General features: G+C 42.0%; 1 protein-coding gene across 2 annotated transcripts; it reads right to left on the bottom strand.

Annotated features, from left to right (window-relative positions):
• Window positions 1-1,413: 1,413 nt before the first annotated feature.
• Window positions 1,414-21,471, bottom strand: LOC139416322 (Wilms tumor protein homolog). Of its 2 annotated transcripts, none has more exons than XM_071164830.1 (8): window positions 20,915-21,471; window positions 14,763-14,879; window positions 13,717-13,819; window positions 5,947-6,046; window positions 3,696-3,840; window positions 3,489-3,578; window positions 3,167-3,259; window positions 1,414-2,808 (listed from the first exon to the last, which is right to left on the bottom strand). In XM_071164830.1, exons 1-8 carry the CDS (start codon window positions 21,312-21,314, stop codon window positions 2,687-2,689), a joined length of 1,170 nt encoding a protein of 389 aa, XP_071020931.1. In that variant the 5' UTR covers window positions 21,315-21,471; the 3' UTR covers window positions 1,414-2,686. The 2 variants fall into 2 exon arrangements, with proteins under 2 accessions (XP_071020931.1, XP_071020940.1); XM_071164839.1 differs by having other exon boundaries at window positions 3,176-3,259; window positions 20,915-21,411.
• Window positions 21,472-23,270: the final 1,799 nt, after the last annotated feature.

Here is a 23,270-nt window from a genome sequence, read left to right as displayed (position 1 = left end):
CTATTATTTCTATGCGGCCTGCACTTTTTTAGTTCTGAGCTTCTAACACGAGTGGGGCGGAAGTGGCTTCCTGACAATGATCGCAAGAGCAGCTGCTCACCGATTTGACGGCTCCAACGCAGTTCCACCTCCAACTCCAACACCAAAGCATCAGTTGTGCCGCAGTCTGCTATTGCTGGTTAACGCTTGATCTGATTGAGTCTAGGCCACAATGCAGCGGTATTAGTGGCGTCGTGGGGGAACAGCAGTTGGGTTACCAAAAAACAAAACAAAAAAACGATATACACTACCTTTCAAAAGTTTGGGGTCACTTAGAAATGTCCTTGTTTTTGAAAGAAAAGCTCTTTTTTTTGTCCTGATCAAATTGATCAGAAACACAGTGTAGACATTGTTAATGTTGAAAATGACTATTGTAGCTGGTAATGATTTTTAATGGAATATCTACATAGGCGTACAGAGGCCCATTATCAGCAACCATCACTCCTGTGTTCCAATGGCATGTTGCTAGCTAATCCAAGTTAGAACCCACAAATGCTGACGCTCCAGATACTCAACTAATCTAAAGAAGGCCCGTTTTATTGCTTCTTTAATCAGGACAACAGTTTTCAGCTGTGCTAACATAATTGCAAAAGGGTTTTCTAATGATCAATTAGCCTTTTAAAATGATTAGCTAACACAACGTGCCATTGGAACACAGGAGTGATGGTTGCTGATAATGGGCCTCTGTACGCCTATGTAGATATTCCATAAAAAATCGTTACCAGCTACAATAGTTATTTACAACATTTGATGTTATTTAATGTTATTTTAATGGACAAAAAATGCTTTTCTTTCTAAAACAAGGAAATTGTAAGTGACACAAAACATTTATATATTTAGGTTAAAAAAAATGAAGAGTACAGATTATTATGTTGGACAATATGCAAATGTTTTTGAGAAAGGCCATTTGAAAAATACAATTTTATTCAGTAAATGTATTGGTTTCTTTTCATTTTGATAAAAAATGAAAATGAAATTATTAAAGGTTATTTGTTTATGTAAAAATCGAAAAGTACCAATTTTAAGGTTGTGTCATTACATTTGGGGGTGAAGTCGCAAGACATTTTTGTTGAATAAAAATGGGGTCCAGGCAGAATAACTGCGGGCCCCGTTGAAAAAGTTAGAATTCCATGGCCTTAAAGTTTTATAACTAACTGTGATTCATTTTGAAATTGTACCAAGCTTTTTGTTTGTTGTTTGCACAGAGACAGTGCATTTACGTGGACTTTGAACGATAAAAAAAACCTCACAACTTAAAGTGGATATTTTTTTCTTGTTTGAAAAACAACAATAGTGGATTAAAAGTGTATTTTTTTCTAAGTGCAGGGAGACTGCACCGCTTAATTAAGATGAATAGTCCCAAGGAACAGTGAGTTTGAGAGAAAACACGTTTATTTTTTATCTGCGTCTCCTGTTTCACTCAGAAGTCAAGGAATTTGAAAAGAATCTGCTCACAGATAAAGAAAGCAGCGGATGTTAGCTACAGTCAAGAGTTGTATTTTGTTATCATAACTATTTTTGTTCGGAGACCGGGCCAGTATAAGCCTCCTCTGGTAACTTGTGTCAGGTGACTTACAAGGGGTCATGACCTGGTCAGGTTACGCTCTGGTCAGTGGGTCTCAGGAGCGCGGTTGATCAGCCCTGTTAGTGAAGGCAAAAGTAACTCAACACTGGCCCCTGAGCCAACACAGCTGCCCAGGCAGTTTGCACACTCCGAGGGGGCTTTAATACAGAACGCAATGGGAAAAAATAACAACAACAACAACAGAATCAGTATATATACTGTATAAAAACAGTAAGAACAATACAGTTTCAACAGATGGGAACAGACCGTAATGTATTTATATTACACTTCAGAGGAAAAAAAACAGATAACTGTTTTATGACTTATGAAATACACACTTAAAAAAGCATTTCCTGGATCTGTCGAAGTAGGTCTAGTCTAAACTATAATACTTAAGTCACATTTTCCATGGCAAGAATATGAATGCAATCCATGGTCCAGTATGATTATTTACATCATTTAATGTGACAACTTCTTGGCCACATAGCCAGTGTGCCCGATACATGTTTGTTTAAACTCACAGCCCCAAAATCCACTGTCAAAGTGAAACAATATTTACAGACAACATCACAGACAAAAGCGTACATAGTGTAGTTTTCTGTTTTAACTACCCGGTGCAGATCAAATCAAAAACACAGGGATGTGGACTGAACAATAGCGATGATGAAGATACTGTCGGACCAAAGTCCCCCTTTCCAGAAATCCCCCTTTCCAGAAATCATTCCAGTGAAAGATTTTAATTCACAAAAGTATGATCAAATAAATTAGTCTGTAATACTTCAACTGAGAAATGGGCACAAAAGTTATACACATCTATAGAACACTGACAAGCGATAGAAACTGTTTGGTTTCCTCATTAAATATATCTTACTAAAATAACCCTCTGAATCAGAGTGTATGAACAGAGGACTGTCCCTAGGTGGCACTGTTTGGAGAACTGTCCGTTGGTGAGGCTGTACAGTAACATGCAGATGAACAATGTTGTCGGCCTCCTGCTCTGCTGCTACTCCCCCGTGCGAGCTGGAGGATTCAGTCTCATGTAGGGAGGATATTTGAGAGCATTGAGGCTGGCTAAGTTCTGGCTCAGATGGCCAGCTGGAGCTTGGTCAGGTTCCTCTGGTGCATGTTGTGGTGACGAACCAGCTCATCGGACCTGGCAAACTTCTTCTGACAGTTGGGCCATCTGCAGTTGAACGGCTTCTCACCTAGGAGAGTGAGAGAGAGAGAGAGAGAGAGAGAGAGAGAGAGAGAGAGAGAGAGAGAGAGAGAGAGAGAGAGAGAGAGAGAGAGAGCGCTGTCAGGGAGTATTGTGGTTTAAACCTAACTGAAGGGGAGGAAGAGATGAATGAATTGCCTATGATCATTTTCGATCACTTTCAGTAACAGGTCATTTGTTACAATGAACTGACTTAACCTATTTTCATCCAGTATGATAACAGACCGTAGATTAGTTGAAATACTAAACCACCAAAGCCTTGAGACGTTACCTACCGACTGTTCATGAAAAAGTGAAGTAACTAGCTAAGTAATAAGCAGAATGTGGAAAAATCAAAGTTTACGCACTTGTTTTACCTGTATGAGTCCGGGTGTGGGTCTTAAGGTGGTCAGACCGTGAGAACTTTCTCTGACACGTCTCGCACTGGAACGGTTTAACCCCTAGGCACACGCACACATACACACACACACACACACACACAGAGAGAGAGACAGAGTAGAGCAGAGGCCAGGGGAGAAGCCATTCCAAAGGGAGCACGAGCTACAGCGTTCTATTTACAATACAGAGGGCAGAGAGATGGAGGGAGCTCGAGCAGAGAAGCTGAAAAGAGGGAAAAGGAACCAGAAAAAAAGAAGCAGTGGGAGAGAGAGAGAGAGAGAGAGGGCAAACCTGTGTGTCTTCGCTGGTGTCTCTTCAGCTGGTCGGACCTGGAGAACCTTCGTCCACAGTCGGTGAAGTCACACTGGTAGGGCTTCTCGCCTGGAGCGAGGGCCCAGGGGAACACAGAGAGGGCTTTGGTACAGCAAGACCTGAATCCCTGATACACTGGTATGTTAGTCTCATGAGCGCTTGATCTATGGCTGCCCTGGCACTTACCTGTGTGTTTTCTGCTGTGCATCTGCAGGTGGGACAGCTTGAAGTATCGTTTGTTGCAGCCAGGATATGTGCACATGAACGGCCTCTTCTCACTGGTCTCTGAGCGAACAATGGCAGGGGCGATACCTGGCACCCGTCGGACATCCTGTGAAAGGGTGCGCGCGCACGCACACACACACACACACACACACACACACACACACACACACACACACACACACACACACACACACACACACACACACACACACACACACACACACACACACACACAGTGAGCCATGATACAGGTTTAGAACCATGACATATCATACGAAGAGATAATAGTAACTAAGCTACCCACTAGTCTATTGCAGCAAAATGTAACTCAAAAATAATAACAATTTTTTTTTTTAAAGGCAGAAGAAGTGTAATTATCTTGCTAAGGGGGGCTTCATTATACTGGAATTAGCCGTAAAATGATTGGTCAAATTTACTCCATGCCACTGATTTACTCTCTAAAGCAGTTAGTCACAGACGTTAGGCAGACCCCATCTCAGTTGTCCGTGCCCCCCTGTGCTCCCCTCTCTCCCCCCTCCCTCCCTCCCCTCCCTCCCAGACCCTGATACCCATCTGCTGTCCATTAGCAGGCGCTTAGTGTAATGGGCTCTGTGGGCACACTGGCGCTCTAATAAATAGCGTTAGCAGCCTATTGATAAGCAAATTACTTCAGTGTTTTATGACACTACCGTATGCCTGACTTGTCTAGACGCCCCACTTCACGGAGGGGGCAAAGCCAATGATGGGATTGTCAAATAGAAAGCTTTCTGAGCACCAAGTGTCCACGTACAACTTGAACATGACTTTCAAAAAATATACACTGAGTACACCAAACATTAGGAACACCTTCCTAATGTTGAGTTGCACCTCTTTTTGCCCTCTGAACAGCCTCAATTTGTCTGGGCATGGACTCTACAAGGTGTCGAAAGCGTTCCACATGGATGCTGGCCCATGTTGGCTCCCAAGGTTCCCACAGTTTGTGTCAAGTTGGTTTGATGGCCTTTGGGTGGTGGACCATTCTTGAAACACACGGGAAACTGCTGAGTGTGAAAAACCCAGCAGCGTTGCAGTTCATGACACAGGTGCGGCTGGCGCCTACTACCACACGCCGTTCAAAGACACGTAAATCTTTTGTCTCGCCCATTCACCCTCTGAATGGCCCACATACACAATCCATGTCTCAATTGTCTCGAGGCTTAAAACGTCTTTATCCTGTCTCCTCCCCTTCATCTACACTGATTGATGTGGATTTAACAAGTGACATCAATAAAGGGTAGTAGATTCACCTGGTCGCTCCATGTCATGGAAAGAGCAGGTGTTCTTAACGTTTTTGTACACTCAGTGTACTTTTGCACACGTATGTGATTAAGCATACTTATGCGATTCATTTTGTGAATGAGGTTTTACTGAATTCATTTCACTTGAGAACAATGAGAAGGGAGAAAGAGACGGATGTAGTACCAAAATTCCCATTTTTCAACGGGAATAGGTCTGGAGAATCTCTGCTCTCTCTGTGCTTTAAAGCTGCTGACGGACATTAATGAAGAGCTAATGATTTATTAACATGGTTCTGTGTAAGGAACCTGTGGCTTTATTGCTAATGGATTTCTTGAAAGTGATTCCTCGTCCCTTTTCATCCTGAGATGCCTTTTAAATGTCTCAACTGTTCTGGCAGAGGACTGCTTCCTCTCGCATAGTCTGCTCATTGCGTCAGGCTATTAACTCTCTCTCTCTCTCTCTCTCTCTCTCTCTCTCTCTCTCTGTCCCGCTCTCCCTCTCGCTCTCCCTCTCTCCCTCCTGTACTGTATCTCTCTAGTCTCTCCCACCTCCTCCTCTTCTGCCAGCACCCGTGCATTGCCTGGAGCTCGGGAGTAGAGGATGACCTTGTGCTGGCATTTAGGGAGTGTGTGTGTGTGTGTGTGTGTGTGTGTGTGTGTGTGTGTGTGTGTGTGTGTGTGTGTGTGTGTGTGTGTGTGTGTGTGTGCGTGTGCGTGTGTGCGTGTGTGTGCGTGTGTGTGTGTGTGTGTATATGTGTGTACATGTGTGCATGTACATGTGTGTGTGTACATGTGTGTTCATGCAAGAAAGTGTTGGTCTGTGCTCCACGTCCCGACCTTGGCCCTGATCACATAAGCTAAGATGTGTATGGAGAGAAGAATCAGAGTGTGTGACCTGGATGCGAACTCAGAAGCCGTGAGAGGACAGAACTGACCTGAATGCCTCTGAATACTCCGTGGGTGTGGATGCGGTACTGGGTGCTGCAGCTATACACCATGGGATTGCTGGGGTCACTCTCATAGCCCGTAGCATGGCTGTCCACAGAGAGAAAGACACAAGAGCATTTTTAGTGAGGAAATATGTGACTGTTTCCTATTTTGTCTGCCAAATTACAATTCACATAAAAAGCTGTTCAAGAGCATTCAGCAGTTTTAAGAGCGGACTGAGTGAAAGGCAAAAAAATGTAGGATGAATTGTAGGATGTATTGTAGGATGAATCATAGGATGAATGGCTATTGTCTTCCACGCCGTTAAATGTACTGTAAAATGTTGCCGTAAACGGCCCACTCCTGAAATATAGGGGAAAGTTGTTAAGAAAGGGTCTCCCACTCGTAAATAAACGTTGTCGTTTAAGCGTTTCCCGCTCTTATCTATGTAAGCCAGTTCAGCAAAGTTGCATTGGCATTGTATTTCAATAGCATGCACAGCAGGTAAAAGCTCCCAATAAATAAATGCAGCAAAATCACCAGCTATAACTTGTCTTGACATAGGGGCAAATTGCTCTACGGGTCACAGTGCAGTATATTCACCTAAAGCATCCAAAGTGGAACTCGGAGGAAAGACTAATGGTTAACTTCCTGTCATTCCCAGATTTATTCATACGGCTAGGCGGTAAACTGGCCTCTCTCTCTAACCCTGGATTAACACAAATTCAAGCTGCATACTAACTTATTTTTCTTCCATAAATAAGGGCCTGTTTTAGTAAATCAAAGAGCAACTGGTTAACACCGCAAGACGTTCTGCCAAAACGTGTTGTCACCCACACACTACTCTCAATCAAATAGACGTACAGGATAAGGACATACAGTAGCACAAAAGGACAATGATCCATTGTAGTATATGTAGAAATAACAAACACAGGTCAGGTATAGTGTGCTATCCATCCATTGTGTACTAACCTACTTATTTTATGAGGTAAAAAACAAACAAAAAACTATTCAATTTAGAAATGGCAATTTTAGCTGAACACTTATTAACCCCTCAAAAGACGAAGGTAGCCCCCCGAAAGTATTCATTCAAGTTGGTTCAGTTAAACACACTGCAGCTATTTCAAGGCAGCTAAGGGTCACATCTAGTTTCATAATAACCAGATGGCAATACCGTTATATTATTAGTCTTACAAAACTGTCCGTCATTTTTGTATTTCATGGAAGGAGGGGGTTGTATCCTGTACAGTTAAATTATGAATAGATGGTTGAGAAGGCATAAGGCTGTAATTGTCTCTACTCTTTCCAAGGATAGCCGGAGTCGGGACAGTGCAAGCTGCATGCTGCAATAAATCTCCTCACAGTTCATTCATTCACTCATTCACTGTGGAGCTAAACACCTCAAGCTCACGTTAATGTATGCATCCAGGGCCTGGGGAGAGAGACAGGGCCTGGGGAGAGAGACGGGGGAGTGGTGGCGTTTATCTGGAAGAGGCACATTGCATACTTTGGCGTGAGTCCCTGGAGATGAGACTCCAAGTCTGATTTTCCACAGCCTAAGCACCAGAGTCCCTCTCATTTAGCAGCAGATTAATCATTCAGTCACCCCGGCCTTTGCTGGCTTTTTCGGGGAGGTGGTGGAAGGGTCAGACCCTCCCCTCCAGTCTAACTGAGCCCTGGCTCTGTAACCCTGGCTGGAGAATCCCAGGGGGAAAGCCATCCCATTGTGTACTGATCCACTTCCACTACTCCCCAGTGCAGGGCCCTTCCCCTCCATTACATGTCCCACTGTGGTCAAGGCTAATGCCCTGCACGGGAAAATTATAGCAGGATACATTTCACAGGAAGGTACAAAACAGAGAAGCTAATTTAACCTGCACACGATACCTGGCGAAAACAGAAAAATAGGAGGTTCGGGAGGAGATGGAAAGGGAGTTGGAAAAAGAGGGCCACTAAAAATGACAAGAAAGCAAGAAGGCAAGAGGATATTTTCATTACAGCACTAAAACAGGAGAAAAAGTGATGTTTCCCCCTCAACTAGAAATAGCCCTCTGAAACGATCCTAGACTCACTATCATGTCACCTTTAACATATCAGGGTCACACACAGGCATGGAAAACATCCAAAATCACCATTTCAGGCACAACCCGAACTTGCGAAGGTAAAACAACAAGCAACCCGTGTGCGACTTCTGTGATACGAGGTCTCCTTTCCAATCACCTCAATGAGAAATGACAGGGCCCCTGTGGAGTCCCACTCTGCCGCAAAATCAAATACCTCAGCAATGCCCGTGAGTGGTCAAACGTGTGATTTAATGAAGGGAGCCCCCCGCCCCCTCCGCCCCCTCCACCCACCCCCTCTGCTATTCTGAGACAAGTGCAGATTGACGACTGTTAATCCAGATCAAATAGGAGTTCTTCAGATGTCAGGAACTGGTCATGTCGACATACCTCTTAATGGTGGAAGCCAGCGTGTTAACAGGGTTCCGTGCCGTACATTCCGGCTGAGATGCCATTTGATATGAATGGTCACCGCTAGGTACATTCCGGCTGAGATGCCATTTGATATGAATGGTCACCGCTAGGAATGTATTCCTCGGGCGAGGACGTCCAGCGGTGGCACCACTGTTTTCAGTCTGGACAAGCGCCACAAGAGAGGATTATAGCATCTGGCCCCATCTATACAAGTGCATCCTGGGTAACGGCTCTTGAATACACTGCACAATGAGGATCCTCCCACACGAATAATTACAGCCCTCCATCACTCAGAACCAAATAAGCAATCGGTTACTAAGCATCAGACGCCAGGACCATTAGTTAACCTGCCAGGTGCTTTCCCAAACGCATACTTTAGATTTATTGGGACAGTAACCGAAAGGTCGCTGATTCAAATCCCCGCGCTGACTAGGTGAAAAACATGTTGATGTGCCCTTGAGCAAGGCACTTAACCCTAATTGCTCCTGTAAGTCGCTCTGGATAAGAACGTCCGCTAAATGACTAAAATGTCAATGTAAATCACTGCCGCCCCTGACATCACATCGTTTTATCATACCACAGGAACAGCTCACTGCGCTGGGATGCTCTGGTGCCTGGTACCCTGCACATTGACCGTAGTAGCCTGCACTCTGTTTGGTACCTACATACAATAAGGGAGAGTGGAGTATCTTGAGTCATTTATTACATTCAGCAACACTCCGTCAAGGGAAACATAGTATTATTTCGATCAAAGATATCTACACATATTTTAGGATGTTGTCTATCCCTGGAATTAATCCGAATTCATGTAAACATTACAGATTTGAAAAAAGCTTGTCCAAAAGAAAAGTGGTCTCTTGGCACAACTTACGGGGTAAATTGAGCTTAGGGCCAGGGTAAGCATTGGGACTCATTTCTAAACTCTTTGTAAAAACAAAATAATACACTTCTAACAATAGGTCAGGCCAAGGTGTAACATCATATCCCAGTGATAATGCCTTGCATTACGCATGGGGAAAAAAAACACTTCAATTGTGGCCTAGCCCTAGAGGGGGGCGCACCCAACTGAGGATGGCATTTTTCATAATTTCAACATGACTAATCACACAAATGCGAGGTGTCTTCAAAATACTATGCATATTATGCATAAAACTGACAAAATGTAATCATCATTTGTATGGGGTAGATTGATTAGCCATTTGCTCAACTTGCCCCTTGCCAAATGGCACAATTTACACCAAAGCAACCATTTTGACTATTAGCCCACACAGCTACAAGGATGCACTTTAATGCTAGGTTTAAGACCTCATATTATAGCTGACAGAGACCCCAACTGTCTTACAACGATCTACTTTGGTTTAGATACAAGCATCTTGAAACCTATAACACAGTAAATTCATTGAAGTCCGTTTTATTTTTACCTCACTTGCTTACCACTTTTTCCATGTGGTTTATTCCTTCACAGACTCCATAAAATGATGACCTCTTCCTAAATATTTGGTCACATGATTAATTTTGTGTATGGTTTTCTAAAAACAAGTGGTGGCTCAACTAACCCTTTGGCACGACTTACCCCAACAGTGCTCAGAAGAGTTTGACTTTTTAGGCTGTAGTTTTTTAGTTCAAATCAATTCAGCAATTTGGATGACAGAAAGTGTCACAGTTCAGTCTTGAGGGTTAAAGGAAGAAGAAGGGTGTGCCCATTGTTAGTACACTGCAGTGGCAACCCGTCATTCAGGGTAGGTGGGGCAGAGCCTGTTTTGAGCCCCACATTTTTGGCAAAAAATGGGGTGGGGCTTGCCTGTTTTGCATGTTATTTTGGCATTAATACGTGTCACATATCAGTTTGCAAACAATGTAAAAATATATTTATATATCATTGAGTTACTAAAGCTGCACACAAACATGGTCTCTTTTTTTTTCTTGCATGATGCAGCTCCAAAATGCAGGTGTTTCAGCCCAGCTCAGTGCTTTCTATGGTGGTGGTGGGGCAAGCCAGCAGGAAATACGGAGCAGTGTGCCATGATTGGCTCAGTGTTCTGTCACTCATGGGGAAACTACGTCACTGCGAAGTCTAAGGGGAGACCTCGAAAATTTGAGCCCTTTGGGCTCTAACATAGAGATACATTAGAAGTGCCCATCCAAGAAGGCTCAAGGTCATTGGCCACAGATATAAGGATGTAACATCAAGTTATAGGTACAGTAGCTGATCATGTCAACATCATACTTTCAAAATCTTAGCTAGCAGTCATCATCATCAATCAAGTCAACAATCTACTGGAAAATCCTTTTCAATCCTTGTCATTTGAAGATAAATAATGAAGAGAAATTATAGATAAAGCGTATCGGTGCTCATCGGCCATCGGACATAAACATTACACATCAAGTTAGAAATCGTAAATTCAACAATGAGTGGTATGGAAGGAAGTGACTACAGCAAAAGGTGAGTCCCAAAAACGTATTTTTTGCTGCTGCATAAATGATGTAATATGCCAGGGAGATATGTATACTGTAGCTAAGAAAGTACTACTAAGTGTATGCTGTGTAGTAAGATGTTAGTAGCCCATGTGCCTCACCCTAATAATTTAATAATCTTGATTTTGCCTACTGTTCTGACTTGGTGTTGCACGTGTACATGTAGCCTATAGCCTGTTTTAGAGAAATGTAATCATTGAATATTGTAAGAGCATTCATTGTCTGCTTATATGGCCCCTTTATTTATCCTGCGGTTCTGACTTGGTGTACAGGGAGAATACTGCAAGAACGGCCTATGTTCTGAATTCTGTCACTGTACATTTCAAAAGTGCTAAACTAATAGTTAAATTGACAACATCCGTCCTAGCTTGCTCATTGATGTTTTAATCGAAATTACGGATTGACCTCTAATCCGCTTGTCTTTCCCTTATGCCATAGTTTGTACATCTCAATTGTCAGTAGAAACCACATTTCTTTAAACAAGTATGTTTTTTTTTAAAGACAGTAAATGAGGCTGAATTAACTGTTTCATTGCCAGACAAGGCTCCGTTGATAGCCGGGTGTAGCAGTGGTAAGGTGTTGGGACTGCTGTTGGGATAGCTTTATGTAGGCCACTACACAACAGTTTTTGGGCACTGTTTGTCACTGTTCTAGTGCAATTAATGTATTGTGTTGTGTTGTGTGGTGGCTTTGCTGGCATGTATAATAAAAACTTTTTTTGCACCACCAAGATTTACATGCTAAAATTGCAACTGGTACACTGTGAACTTTCTCTAAACCATTACTGTACAAGGTAGGTAAAGTCCTCTATGACAAGTTCCATACTGTCATTGTGTCCTTATCATCCATTGTGCTCTGTGTACATACCTAGATTGCAGTGTTACTGTAATTCCAAAAGTGTACATTCAGATTTTATTTTATTTTGTATATTTATTTTATTTAGGCTGCTGATTTTGAGATGTAATATCTTGATAAAATAACCAAATGTTTGGTTATTTTGATTTAAGGTGTTTTTTGGGGGGGGACACACCAGTCTTCATCCTCTACACCAGCGCTTCCCAAAGAAACCTTGTTCCTAGCTTGTTTTTACTTAATATACTTCCAAATCATTAGAAAGTGCATAACTGCAGTCTCACTGTATAAATACAGAGCTGTTGGTACCAGGAATTTGATTAGAGAGCGGCTTTTGATTTGAGTATTCCCAGCCCCTTCCCTTCCCCAACAGATATCAGGAGGATATCAGGAGGAGCAGAACCTGAAGAATGGGCTTCCAGACCATGTCTAACACACTCCCATTATCTACTATCCTCTTATTTTGAATCTTTATGTTCCCTTGAGCTGAAAAAAAAATGTTAAAGCTATTCGAGGAATGCAAGCTAATTTTGTGCCGTCTCAAGACCAGTGAGTTAACAGCAGTGGTGTTTTTTACTTAAGTAAAAATATTTTAAAGTACTACTTAATTAAGTAGTTTTTTGGGGTATCTGTACTTTACTTTACTATTCATATTTTTTTACAACTTTGACTTCTACTCCACTACATTCCTAAAGAAAATAATGTACTTCTTACTACATACATTTTCCCTGACACCCAAAAGTACTTGTTACATTTCGAATGCTTATCAGGGCAGGAAAATGGTCCAATTCACACACATCAAGAGAACATCTCTGGTCATCTCTACTGCCTCTTATCTGGCAGACTCACGAAACACAAATGCTTCGTTTGTAAATTATGTCTGCGTATTAGAGTGTGCCTATCCGTAAAATAATACAACAAGAAAATTGTGCCTTCTGGTTTGCTTGATATAGTGAATCTGAAATTATTAATACTTTTACTTTTACTTTCGATACTTAAATATATTTGAGCAAGTACATTTACTTTTGATACGTAAGTCAATTTAAAACCAAATACATTTAGACTTTTACTCAAGTCGTATTTTACTGGGTGACTTTCACTTTTACTTGAGTCATTTTCTCTTTTAAGGTATCTTTACTTTTACTCAAGTATGACAATTGGGTACTTTTTCTACCACTGGTTAACAGTTGTGCGAGGTTACAATGGGGTTCTCTCCACTCAGAGGACAGTGAGCTACTTTTTTTTAGGAAGAATTTAACATTGGTCTAAGACTGGAAAGCAGTAGTGGATTACACTGTTTATCTTGGCCTGCTGAGCACTGCTTCTGTCTTGACAACTGTTAGGAGTTTATCTGGACATGGTCCTCATCCATACCATCTACTTGAAGTATTTTTTCCGCAAGACAACTAACTTTCAACGTAAACACAACACGGTAAATGTGCTTCTATATTATACTATTCTTTGTCAAGAAGGACTGCGGTGGATTTAGTCCAATGGAAGGTTTTGAGAGTACAAAGTCGACAAATGGCTTTATTTTGATCATTTCCTGACTGAAAATCAGGAAGTCCAACTTCCTTTCCCTGTTACTTTACTTCCTCTAGCCACTGGGCGTGCTCAATGGCAGCGTGACATTTTAGAACCACAATGCTGATGATTATTGTCTTAGCAGACAATCTGGCTGAGGGCAGCACAACCTTGGCCAGATTAGGACTACTACACAGGTGAACATCCTGTACAGATTGTCCTTAGAGCATCCTAGCTACCTTTAACAAGACGATAGTCACTACAAACAGGATTCCTTAGTAAGGTTTCTGCCTGTCAGCCTGCTGCTTTGTGGCAATAGATGACAGGTGAGTGGTAGGCCTATTCGACTGGGGCTCATGGGACTGATAAGGATGGGGCTAAGGCGAGTGGCAGGGATGTGATGTCAGGTAAGAACAAGTGAAGCTACTGTAGTGGGGAGGCTCCAGCGCCTACCTGTTGTAAGGGTTCCTTAGCAGTAGTGCTTGGCTGCCTGCACAGCTGTCTGATGGGGTGTGACATCCATACACAGGTGGAGGGACAGGATACTGCTGCTCACCTACACAAACAGACAAAGGAAACCGTTACTGTTCATCTCAATGATCACCCACCAACTAAACACATGTCAGATTGAGAATTTAAACAGTGTCATGGGACAGTCCTAAGGATAAAAGACAGCTTCACGACTACACTGGAAGTGAGTTCCCCGATCCTTTGTTTCTCTCAACGACCCAGACGCACGGCTATGAGAGAGTTACAACAGTAAACATTTTTGTCTGAAGGTTCATTTTCTGTGCGCGAACAAACAAGATGTTTCAACTGAAGCACTTTGCCGTTCTACGATTGACGTGGGTATGGGTCAAAGAAAGAAGAGCCACATTAGCTATAAAGCTTTCAGGGACTCATTTCTGAACGAATGGATCCTTCTTTGAGAAAAACTATCCTGAAATGGAAATTGTGAAAGAAACCTGTGACCTGTGGCCCGAATGTACACAGCACTTATACAAACAAGAGGCTCTTCTTTGAAGCCGTAAAGCACACTGAATCTTTTTGCTTTTTCAAAGCGCAAATGAAGGATCTCTGCTTTGGCTCTGCCTCCACATATTGTGAATTGGTCCCAGGGCAGTTCTAAACATTCCAACAATCTTGTATCGCTGTTTCCTACAGTTATCATTTCCATGAAGAGAGTCTGAAATTTACAACATCACAGATATAAAATTAACAACACACGTTCAGCCGTTTACTAACAGGAGGGCCATGGATGAAGAAAAGGAAAATGAAAAACCCAAGATGGTAGTGATTTAGGACACTGACGTGAAGGTCACTGTAAGACTTAACCTCGCAGTGACTTTAAGATGGAGGCCACTCCCTAGGCGAGGAGTATGGAGTTCACAATACACGTGTTTACACACATATATACTTTAATACTCGCTCGCTCACAAACACACACACACACACACACAAACAAGCAGGAATCTAGGTGAGAATATTGTGCTGTTTACCCATACTGGTCTGCTGAGCGAGGGAGTCTTCATGTTTAAAGGAGTGGTTGGGGAACTGGGAGGAGTGGTGTGTGGGAGTGTGACCGTAATTAGTGGTACCATCGAAAGCACTGTAACCTGTAAAGACAAAGAAGAGCGGTTTAGAAAAACTAAATGAATAATATCAAGGTTTTTCAGACCATGGAAAGTACGTAAAAACGTGTTTGCATGTGAAAAGTTACTTTATAAATTCTGATTTAGCTCATCCGTTAACATTCAGAACCATAACCCTTTGTACTGAATGGGTAGGTAAATTACCTTCCTCCTCCCTCCTCAAACTCCAGTTGCCCCTGCGTTGGGGTGAGAGTGAAAGCGTCCGGAGTGAAAACAAACTGTGGCAGGACACTGGAGGGCTGACACCAGGTTCAAGGCTTAATCATGTCTATGTCTGACCCAGGGTGGAGCACCAGTTCATTAATCACACACCAACCAACGCCGACGCCAGTAAGTGCACACCACAGCCACTTTCACCAGCGCCCCAGCAGGGTTTACTCAAAACTCATTAAAGAGCTCTATTTGTCTTCCACTCATCTCTGTCTTGACAGTGGAGAGGAGGACAGGAATGATCCCCATTACAGTAGGCTTACATAGGGCTGGGTAGCCTCCTGGGCTGGTCTGGGACACAAGGGGGCATAGTGAAGGGCACTGCCCAGGGAGTTTGTGTGGTAGTGTCCTCACCTTAAACCAGTCTGCTTTACGCACTGCAGTAGAGAGGGATGTGAAGAAAACCAAATGCACCTACGAAGTGACCAGAATTTTCTGCCATATACAGTGCCTTTGGAAAGTATTCAGACTCCTAGACTTTTTCCACATGTTGTTACGTTACAGCCTAATTCTAAAATTGATTAATTAAATAAAAATCCTCAGCAATCTACACACAATACCCAATAATGGTAACGTAAAAAACAGAAATACCTTGTTTACATAAGTATTCAGATCCTTTGCTATGAGATTCGAAATTGAGCTCAGGTGCATCCTGTTTCCATTGATCATCCTTGAGATGTTTCTACAACTTGATTAGAGTCCACCTGTGGTAAATTCAATTGCTAGGACATTATTTGTAAAGGCACATACATAATTATATAAGGTCCCACAGTTGACAGTGCAGGTCAGAGCAAAAACCAAACAAACATAAAGATATAAAACTGTATTTTTTTGTGAAGAATCAACAACAAGTGGGACACAATCATGAGGTGGAACGACATTTATTGGATATTTCAAACTTTTTTAACAAATAAAAAACAGAACAATTGGGCGTGCAAAATTATTCAGCCCCTTTACTTTCAGTGCAGCAAACTCTCTCCAGAAGTTCAGTGAGGATCTCTGAATGATCCAATGTTGACCTAAATGACTAATGATGATAAATACAATCCACCTGTGTGTAATCAAGTCTCCGTATAAATGCACCTGCACTGTGATAGTCTCAGAGGTCCGTTAAAAGCGCAGAGAGCATCATGAAGAACAAGGAACACACCAGGCAGGTCCGAGATACTGTTGTGAAGAAGTTTAAAGCCGGATTTGGATACAAAAAGATTTCCCAAGCTTTAAACATCCGAAGGAGCACTGTGCAAGCGATAATATTGAAATGGAAGGAGTATCAGACCACTGCAAATCTACCAAGACCTGGCCGTCCCTCTAAACTTTCAGCTCATACAAGGAGAAGACTGATCAGAGATGCAGCCAAGAGGCCCATGATCACTCTGGATGAACTGCAGAGATCTACAGCTGAGGTGGGAGACTCTGTCCATAGGACAACAATCAGTCAGTCGTATATTGCACAAATCTGGCCTTTATGGAAGAGTGGCAAGAAGAAAGCCATTTCTTAAAGATATAAATAGTAAAAAGTGTTGTTTAAAGTTTGCCACAAGCCACCTGGGAGACACACCAAACATGTGGAAGAAGGTGCTCTGGTCAGATGAAACCAAAATTGAACTTTTTGGCAACAATGCAAAACGTTATGTTTGGCGTAAAAGCAACACAGCTCATCACCCTGAACACACCATCCCCACTGTCAAACATGGTGGTGGCAGCATCATGGTTTGGGCCTGCTTTTCTTCAGCAGGGACAATGAAGATGGTTAAAATTGATGGGAAGATGGATGGAGCCAAATACAGGACCATTCTGGAAAAAAACCTGATGGAGTCTGCAAAAGACCTGAGACTGGGACGGGTATTTGTCTTCCAACAAGACAATGATCCAAAACATAAAGCAAAATCTACAATGGAATGGTTCAAAAATAAACATATCCAGGTGTTAGAATGGCCAAGTCAAAGTCCAGACCTGAATCCAATCGAGAATCTGTGGAAAGAACTGAAAACTGCTGTTCACAAATGCTCTCCATCCAACCTCACTGAGCTGTTTTGCAAGGAGGAATGGGAAAAAATTTCAGTCTCTCGATGTGCAAAACTGATAGAGACATACCCCAAGCGACTTACAGCTGTAATCGCAGCAAAAGGTGGCGCTACAAAGTATTAACTTAAGGGGGCTGAATAATTTTGCACGCCCAATTTTTCAGTTTTTGATTTGTTAAAAAAGTTTGAAATATCCAATAAATGTCGTTCCACTTCATGATTGTGTCCCACTTGTTGTTGATTCTTCACAAAAAAAATACAGTTTTATATCTTTATTTTTGAAGCCTGAAATGTGGCAAAAGGTTGCAAAGTTCAAGGGGGCCGAATACTTTCGCAAGGCACTGTAATTGTCCGAAGAGCTCCGAGACAACATTGTGTCAAGACACAGATCTGGGGAAGGGTACCAAAACATTTCTGCAGCATTGAAGGTCCCTAAGAACACAGTGGTCGCCATCATTCTTAAATGGATGAAGTTTGGAACCACCAAGACTCTTCCCAGAGTTGGCTGTCCGACCAAACTGAGCAATCGGGTGACAAGGGTCTTGGTCAGGGAGGTGACCAATGTTCACTCTGACAGAGCTCCAGAGTTTGTCTGTGGAGATGGGAGAACCTTCCAGAAGGACAACCATCTCTGCAGCACTCCACCAATCAGGCCTGACAGCCCGCTTGGAGTTTGCCAAAAGGAATCTAAAAGACTCTCAGACCATGTGAAACAAGATTCTCTGGTCTGATGAAACTAAGCTTGAACTCTTTGGCCTGAATGCCAAGCATCACATCTGGAGGAAACCTTGCACTATCCCTATGGTGAAGCATGGTGGTGGCAGCATCATGCTGTGGGGATGTTTTTCAGCGGCAGGGACTGGGAGACTGGCTTCGGGACCAGCCCTGAATATCCTTGAGTGACCCAGCCAGAGCCCGGACTTGAACGCAATCTAACATCTCTGGAGAGACCTGAAAATAGCTGTGCAGCAACGTTCCCCATCCAACCTGACAGAGCTTGAGAGGATCTGCAGAGAATAATGGGAGAAACTCCCCAAATACAGGTGTGCCAAGCTTGTAGAGTCATACCCAAGAAGACTCAATGCTGTAATCGCTGCCAAAGGTGATTCAACAAAGTACTGAGTAAAGGGTCTGAATACTTATGTAAATGTTATATTTAAGTTTTTTATTTTTAATAAATTAGCAAACATTTCTAAAAACCTGTTTTTGCTTTGTCATTATGGGGTATTGTGTGTAGATTGATGAGGGGGAAAAACGATTTAATCCATTTTGGAATAAGGCTGTAATGTAACAAAACGTGGAAAAAGTCAAGGGGTCTGAATACTTTCCGAAGGCACTGCATATATCTTCTAAAATATAATGCGTTGCACAATTAATTGTAATAATTTATTTGATGGTCTGCTTATTACTTTTGCTGAAAAGATTATGAATCATTCACAAGCCATTTATTATAAGGACAAGTACTCAAATGTAAATCACTGAACCACGGCCTTATGCATATTACTTACAGTATAGTATCAATGTAATAATAAATTATAAAGAGTTTTTACTGACTCCCAAAGAGTTAAAATATTACAGATTTGTGAATTGTCAACCGGTAACCCAATTGATCAATAGTCAGATACAAAGTGTCTAATTCTATAAATTAGTGCCTTCATCAATAAAAACTAATATCACAGTGACTGTATAGATATTAATCAACTTCGGAATTCCATCTATATTTTCCCAGTAATTGTACTTCAATAAGTGTCTTTTTTTATTGTTCGTTTTGAAAAAGCAGGTCAAGAAGTAGCCTACAAATCTTGTATAAGTTATTATTACAGAATTTCTGTGTATTAAAAATGTCAACCAGTATGGTAAACCAATGGAAGTCAACTATAAAACTGTGTGACCGTTGGAATATCAGAATGATACTTAGAAACAACGCGTTAATTAAAAATACTATACATGACAAAAAGGGTTCTGAAGGGTAATATAACCCATTGAAGTGTAATACAAATATTTGCAGTTTTAAATCATTTTTTACAAGGAAAGTCCCTACTATAATACCTTAACTAGACTATTCTCTTTTCCTCATTCAAGTAAACTTCCCACACACACACAAACACACACACACACACACACACACACACATTTTAATGGCACAGACACTACTGCACACAAAATACCTGTCCTCACACTAACTCGTTTTGACTTTCAAGTTTCGTATTTTAAATGTAAACACAGCATGACTACAGTAGATATTCCCTCAGTGACCATCATTGTCTTAGTATCTAGTGAAAGTGACCCGCATGAGTCTGAGCCATGCTTGTTTGCACTGCCTGGCCAGGCACAGAAGGGGTGTGATAAGTGGGTTGAAGGTTGGACGAGCCCTTTGAAACTGATGTTATTTCTAATTAATCCTCCGTTAAAAGTGCAGACTGATTACATTTGGTGTGTGAACATTGGTGACCCCCAACAGCCCTAAAAAGAAATCCCAGAGCTTGATTATAAATAGCTCAGGTCAAAGTGTAAACCGAGGCATAATAATCTCTTTTTTTTCTCTTGGAAATCAGAAGCCAAGTATATGTCACACTCACAATTGGTCAGCTTCAGATTAACTTTTATTGATTTAAGGAACACTACTGAGATTAGTTAATGTCATAATACAAATAAAAAAATAATGACATTTTCTGTCATCACTGAGCCATTTCCCCTTCATTTGTAACACATTAGCACACTCTTCTATAGCCTATTCAGTGGCCTAATGCCATGGCTAATTAATGGTTCAGCATAATACTGAACGTTCAGTAGCTATGCATATTAACCTCTCGCAGGACTCTTAAACATTTGAATTTGAGATTCAGTAGTAAAAAACAACAACAACACAAGTCCACAATAAAGGCAACGTTTTTTTAGTATACTCAAATGTTTAAGAGTCCTGCGGTTGTATGTGGATTGGCAACTGTATGATCAGCTGAACTACAACACAGCTACTGCTATTAGAATTTCAAAGATCAAATTGTACATCCATTCTTGATGAAAATAATCTATTCTGTTCGAAATAACGCTTTGTTAATAGGGCACATTCATTTAGAAGCAATGTCAGTAATGCATAATATCATTCGTTATGAAATTGACTCACTGCAGTGGAATATACTACTGGTAAATCATTTAAACAGTACTAAGTTCAGTGAGCGGCACTAAACAATATTTTTTATATATATATATGTATGCAACGCACTAATTATAAACTCGCTAAATCAATCATACGTTTGTGAAAATTGTGATAAGGTAATAAAGAAAAGAGCATAGCAAATGCAGAGATTTTCTCAATTGGAAACTCATGTCAACACATTTTCATTGAATTGTGCTGACGATAAGATCAGTGAGTATCACTGACACACTGTGCAATAGCATAACAAAACACAAGTTTCCTTGAAATGACGAATGCATTTACTGCTCATAGGACCTTTTTCTCCAGGTGTATCTATTAATCATTTGTTTGTTTATTGATCGTGAACTACAGACAAATGTACATCACTAGAGTAAGCAAAAAAAGTGTAGGCAGAGAATATAGTGAAATCATAAGAAAAGCATAAATTCGCAAAATTATACAGGACTAGAAACGTAACTCCTTAAAACTACTTTGAACAACACGGAACAAATCCATTCTTTCTGAGAATTAAAATATCGTACTTAACCTAATATCAAGTCTTCGTGCAACCACAGTAACGCTTCACTCCACTAATCTCCAGAAGAGATGATTATGGTTCATCTTACCCTGGTTCCTGGAGGGGGGCTGGGTGTCCATACAGTTGGTCAGGTAGGGTGCGTTGCTGAACATCCTTGGCTGGCTTGGTGGGGGCTGGCTGGGTGGAGGGGGAGCCCCAAAGGCCCCGTACCTGCAGGCCCCTGTGCCAGTGAACTGGCCAGAGAAGTGCACAGTGAAGGCGCTCAGGCCGCAGTGGGGGTCCTCATGGGGGTCTCCAGAGCTCCAGCTGGGTTCCTGCTTGATGAAGGGGTGGGGTGCCAGCGAGCTGTAGGGGGTTCCAGTGTGGAAGTCCAGTACGGGGCCCCACTGAGGAGCACTGCTGACGGGCAGGGTACAATTCCCGTTCCCCCCTGGCAAGGATGGCACCGGGGGCAGCAGGGCATTGAGATCACGCACATCTGAGCCCATCTCTGGCGGAGCAACCGCACCCTGAAACCAGTCTGTCCAAAACCCCGACAGGGTCGCTCGGAAAATGGACCTAAGTCTTCTTCGGCGTTCTGATGTACCCGGCTCCTGGTTCTGTGGAAGTTCACGCCCAACAAAGCCTCATTGTAACATAGGAAGACAGCAATCTTTGTATCTAGGGAAACATAGACAGTTGCCCCCAAATGAAGGTGAAACAATGGTGTTTCTTTTGTTGTGTGCTGCGGTGGACAGAGAGAGGTGCTGTCTGGAGGTCCAGCCTGGGGAGTGTTCTCTCAGCTCGATGAATGGAGGAGAAAAAGTGGGAAGGGAGGAGAGGAGGAGAGGAGTAGCCCTCTATTCCTTTACTCATGCGTCTGTTTTCTTTAGAGCCCACAGAGCTCAAATAGAGACCTAGTGAGGAGGCTGGAGGAGGAGCCAAGGCCAATGAGCAAGAGGGATGAGAAGCTGGCTTCATTTCATTGACAGTATGGCTCCTCAGTCCCTCACTCTAAACACCTCTCTATGTACGCTCACACCATGCAGTAAGTCTAAATGGGCCTGTTTGTGTGATTTGGGGTATTTTATTAGGATCCCTAGTAGCTGTTGTGAAAGCAGCAGCTACTCTTCCCGGGGTCCACAAAAAAAACATGAAACATGACATAATGCAGAACATTAATAGACAAGAACAGCTCAAGGACAGAGCTACATACATGTAAAACATGAAACATAGCCTACATGCACACAGAATATCTAGGTCAAACAGGGGAGAGGCATCGTGACATGAGGTGTTGCTTTATCTGTTTTTTTGGAACCGGGTTTGCTGTCTACTAGATCAGCGTGTGTGTATGGATGAATGCGCATGTGTGTGTGTGTGTGTGTGTGTGTGTGTGTGTGTGTGTGTGTGTGTGTGTGTGTGTGTTTTTCGTGTGCGTATGTGCGTGTGTGTGTGTGTGTGTGCGTGCGTGCGTGCCTGCGTGCGTGTGTGTGTGTGTGAGAGAAAGTGAGCGAGAGAGTGAGAGAGTGAGTGACTGAGAGAGAGTTCCACTTAAATTGAAACAGTTTGGTGGATTTAGAAATAAGATGAGTGTACATCCCTTCACTATATTCCTTCCGCAGCACGTGCAAATAAGTTGTGAGTACCAATACCACTGCTTGATTTGTCTTGAACAGGATTATTCACTGAATCTTTGGATGTTGCCAAAAAAAGTTAGATTTGGAATTATTATACATACTGTTTGTTTAACTTATTCCTGGGGCGGCCTCTATCTATTAATCAGCTTTACCAATATGTGTGATGTTGACACATAGCCTATTTAATAGTACTGCATAAAGAACAACAAAATGTAGGCAGTGCTTTCGAAATAACAACATAATCTCACATCTCACATTGTTGGTCATTTAAACTGGAACATACACTTAAATTAGTTACATTCTTGTTGACGCAATGAAATCAGCGTCTCTTTCTCATGTAGTGCGACCTGATGAGGATGTTTTCTTGGTTCGGTGAGTTGGATATACATGATGTGTTGCTCATGCCTTGTCACTGCACGTAGCCTAGGTTGTATATCATGAATGCAATTAAAAGCCCTCTATTTACGAACAGAAAATGTACCTGAACACGACATATAAACGATGGAGTGACATTCTCGTCTCTTGAAATGATACCATAGCCTGAATATGTGTTGACATTGATTAAATAAGCGGCTCATTCAAACTAACACAATTCGTTTTTCGATATAGGTGCCTTTGTCAATTATTTTCTGATTGGCATATTTAAGTTTCAAGTTTTAATGTCATATGCACAAGTGCAGTCAAATGCCTTTCTTGCAAACTCAAAGAAAGGCATTTCACTGTACTTGTGCACGTTACATTTCAACTTGAAACTGAATTGTTTTGACTAAATGTATTCCGATAATCCCTGTATTTTTTCTTAATTCGTTCACTGTATTTCTAAACATT

This window comes from Oncorhynchus clarkii, chromosome 1 (genome assembly GCF_045791955.1).
Source record: "Oncorhynchus clarkii lewisi isolate Uvic-CL-2024 chromosome 1, UVic_Ocla_1.0, whole genome shotgun sequence".
NCBI classification, from domain to species: Eukaryota; Metazoa; Chordata; class Actinopteri; order Salmoniformes; family Salmonidae; genus Oncorhynchus; species Oncorhynchus clarkii.
This window is presented reverse-complemented; position numbering and strand designations above follow the sequence as displayed.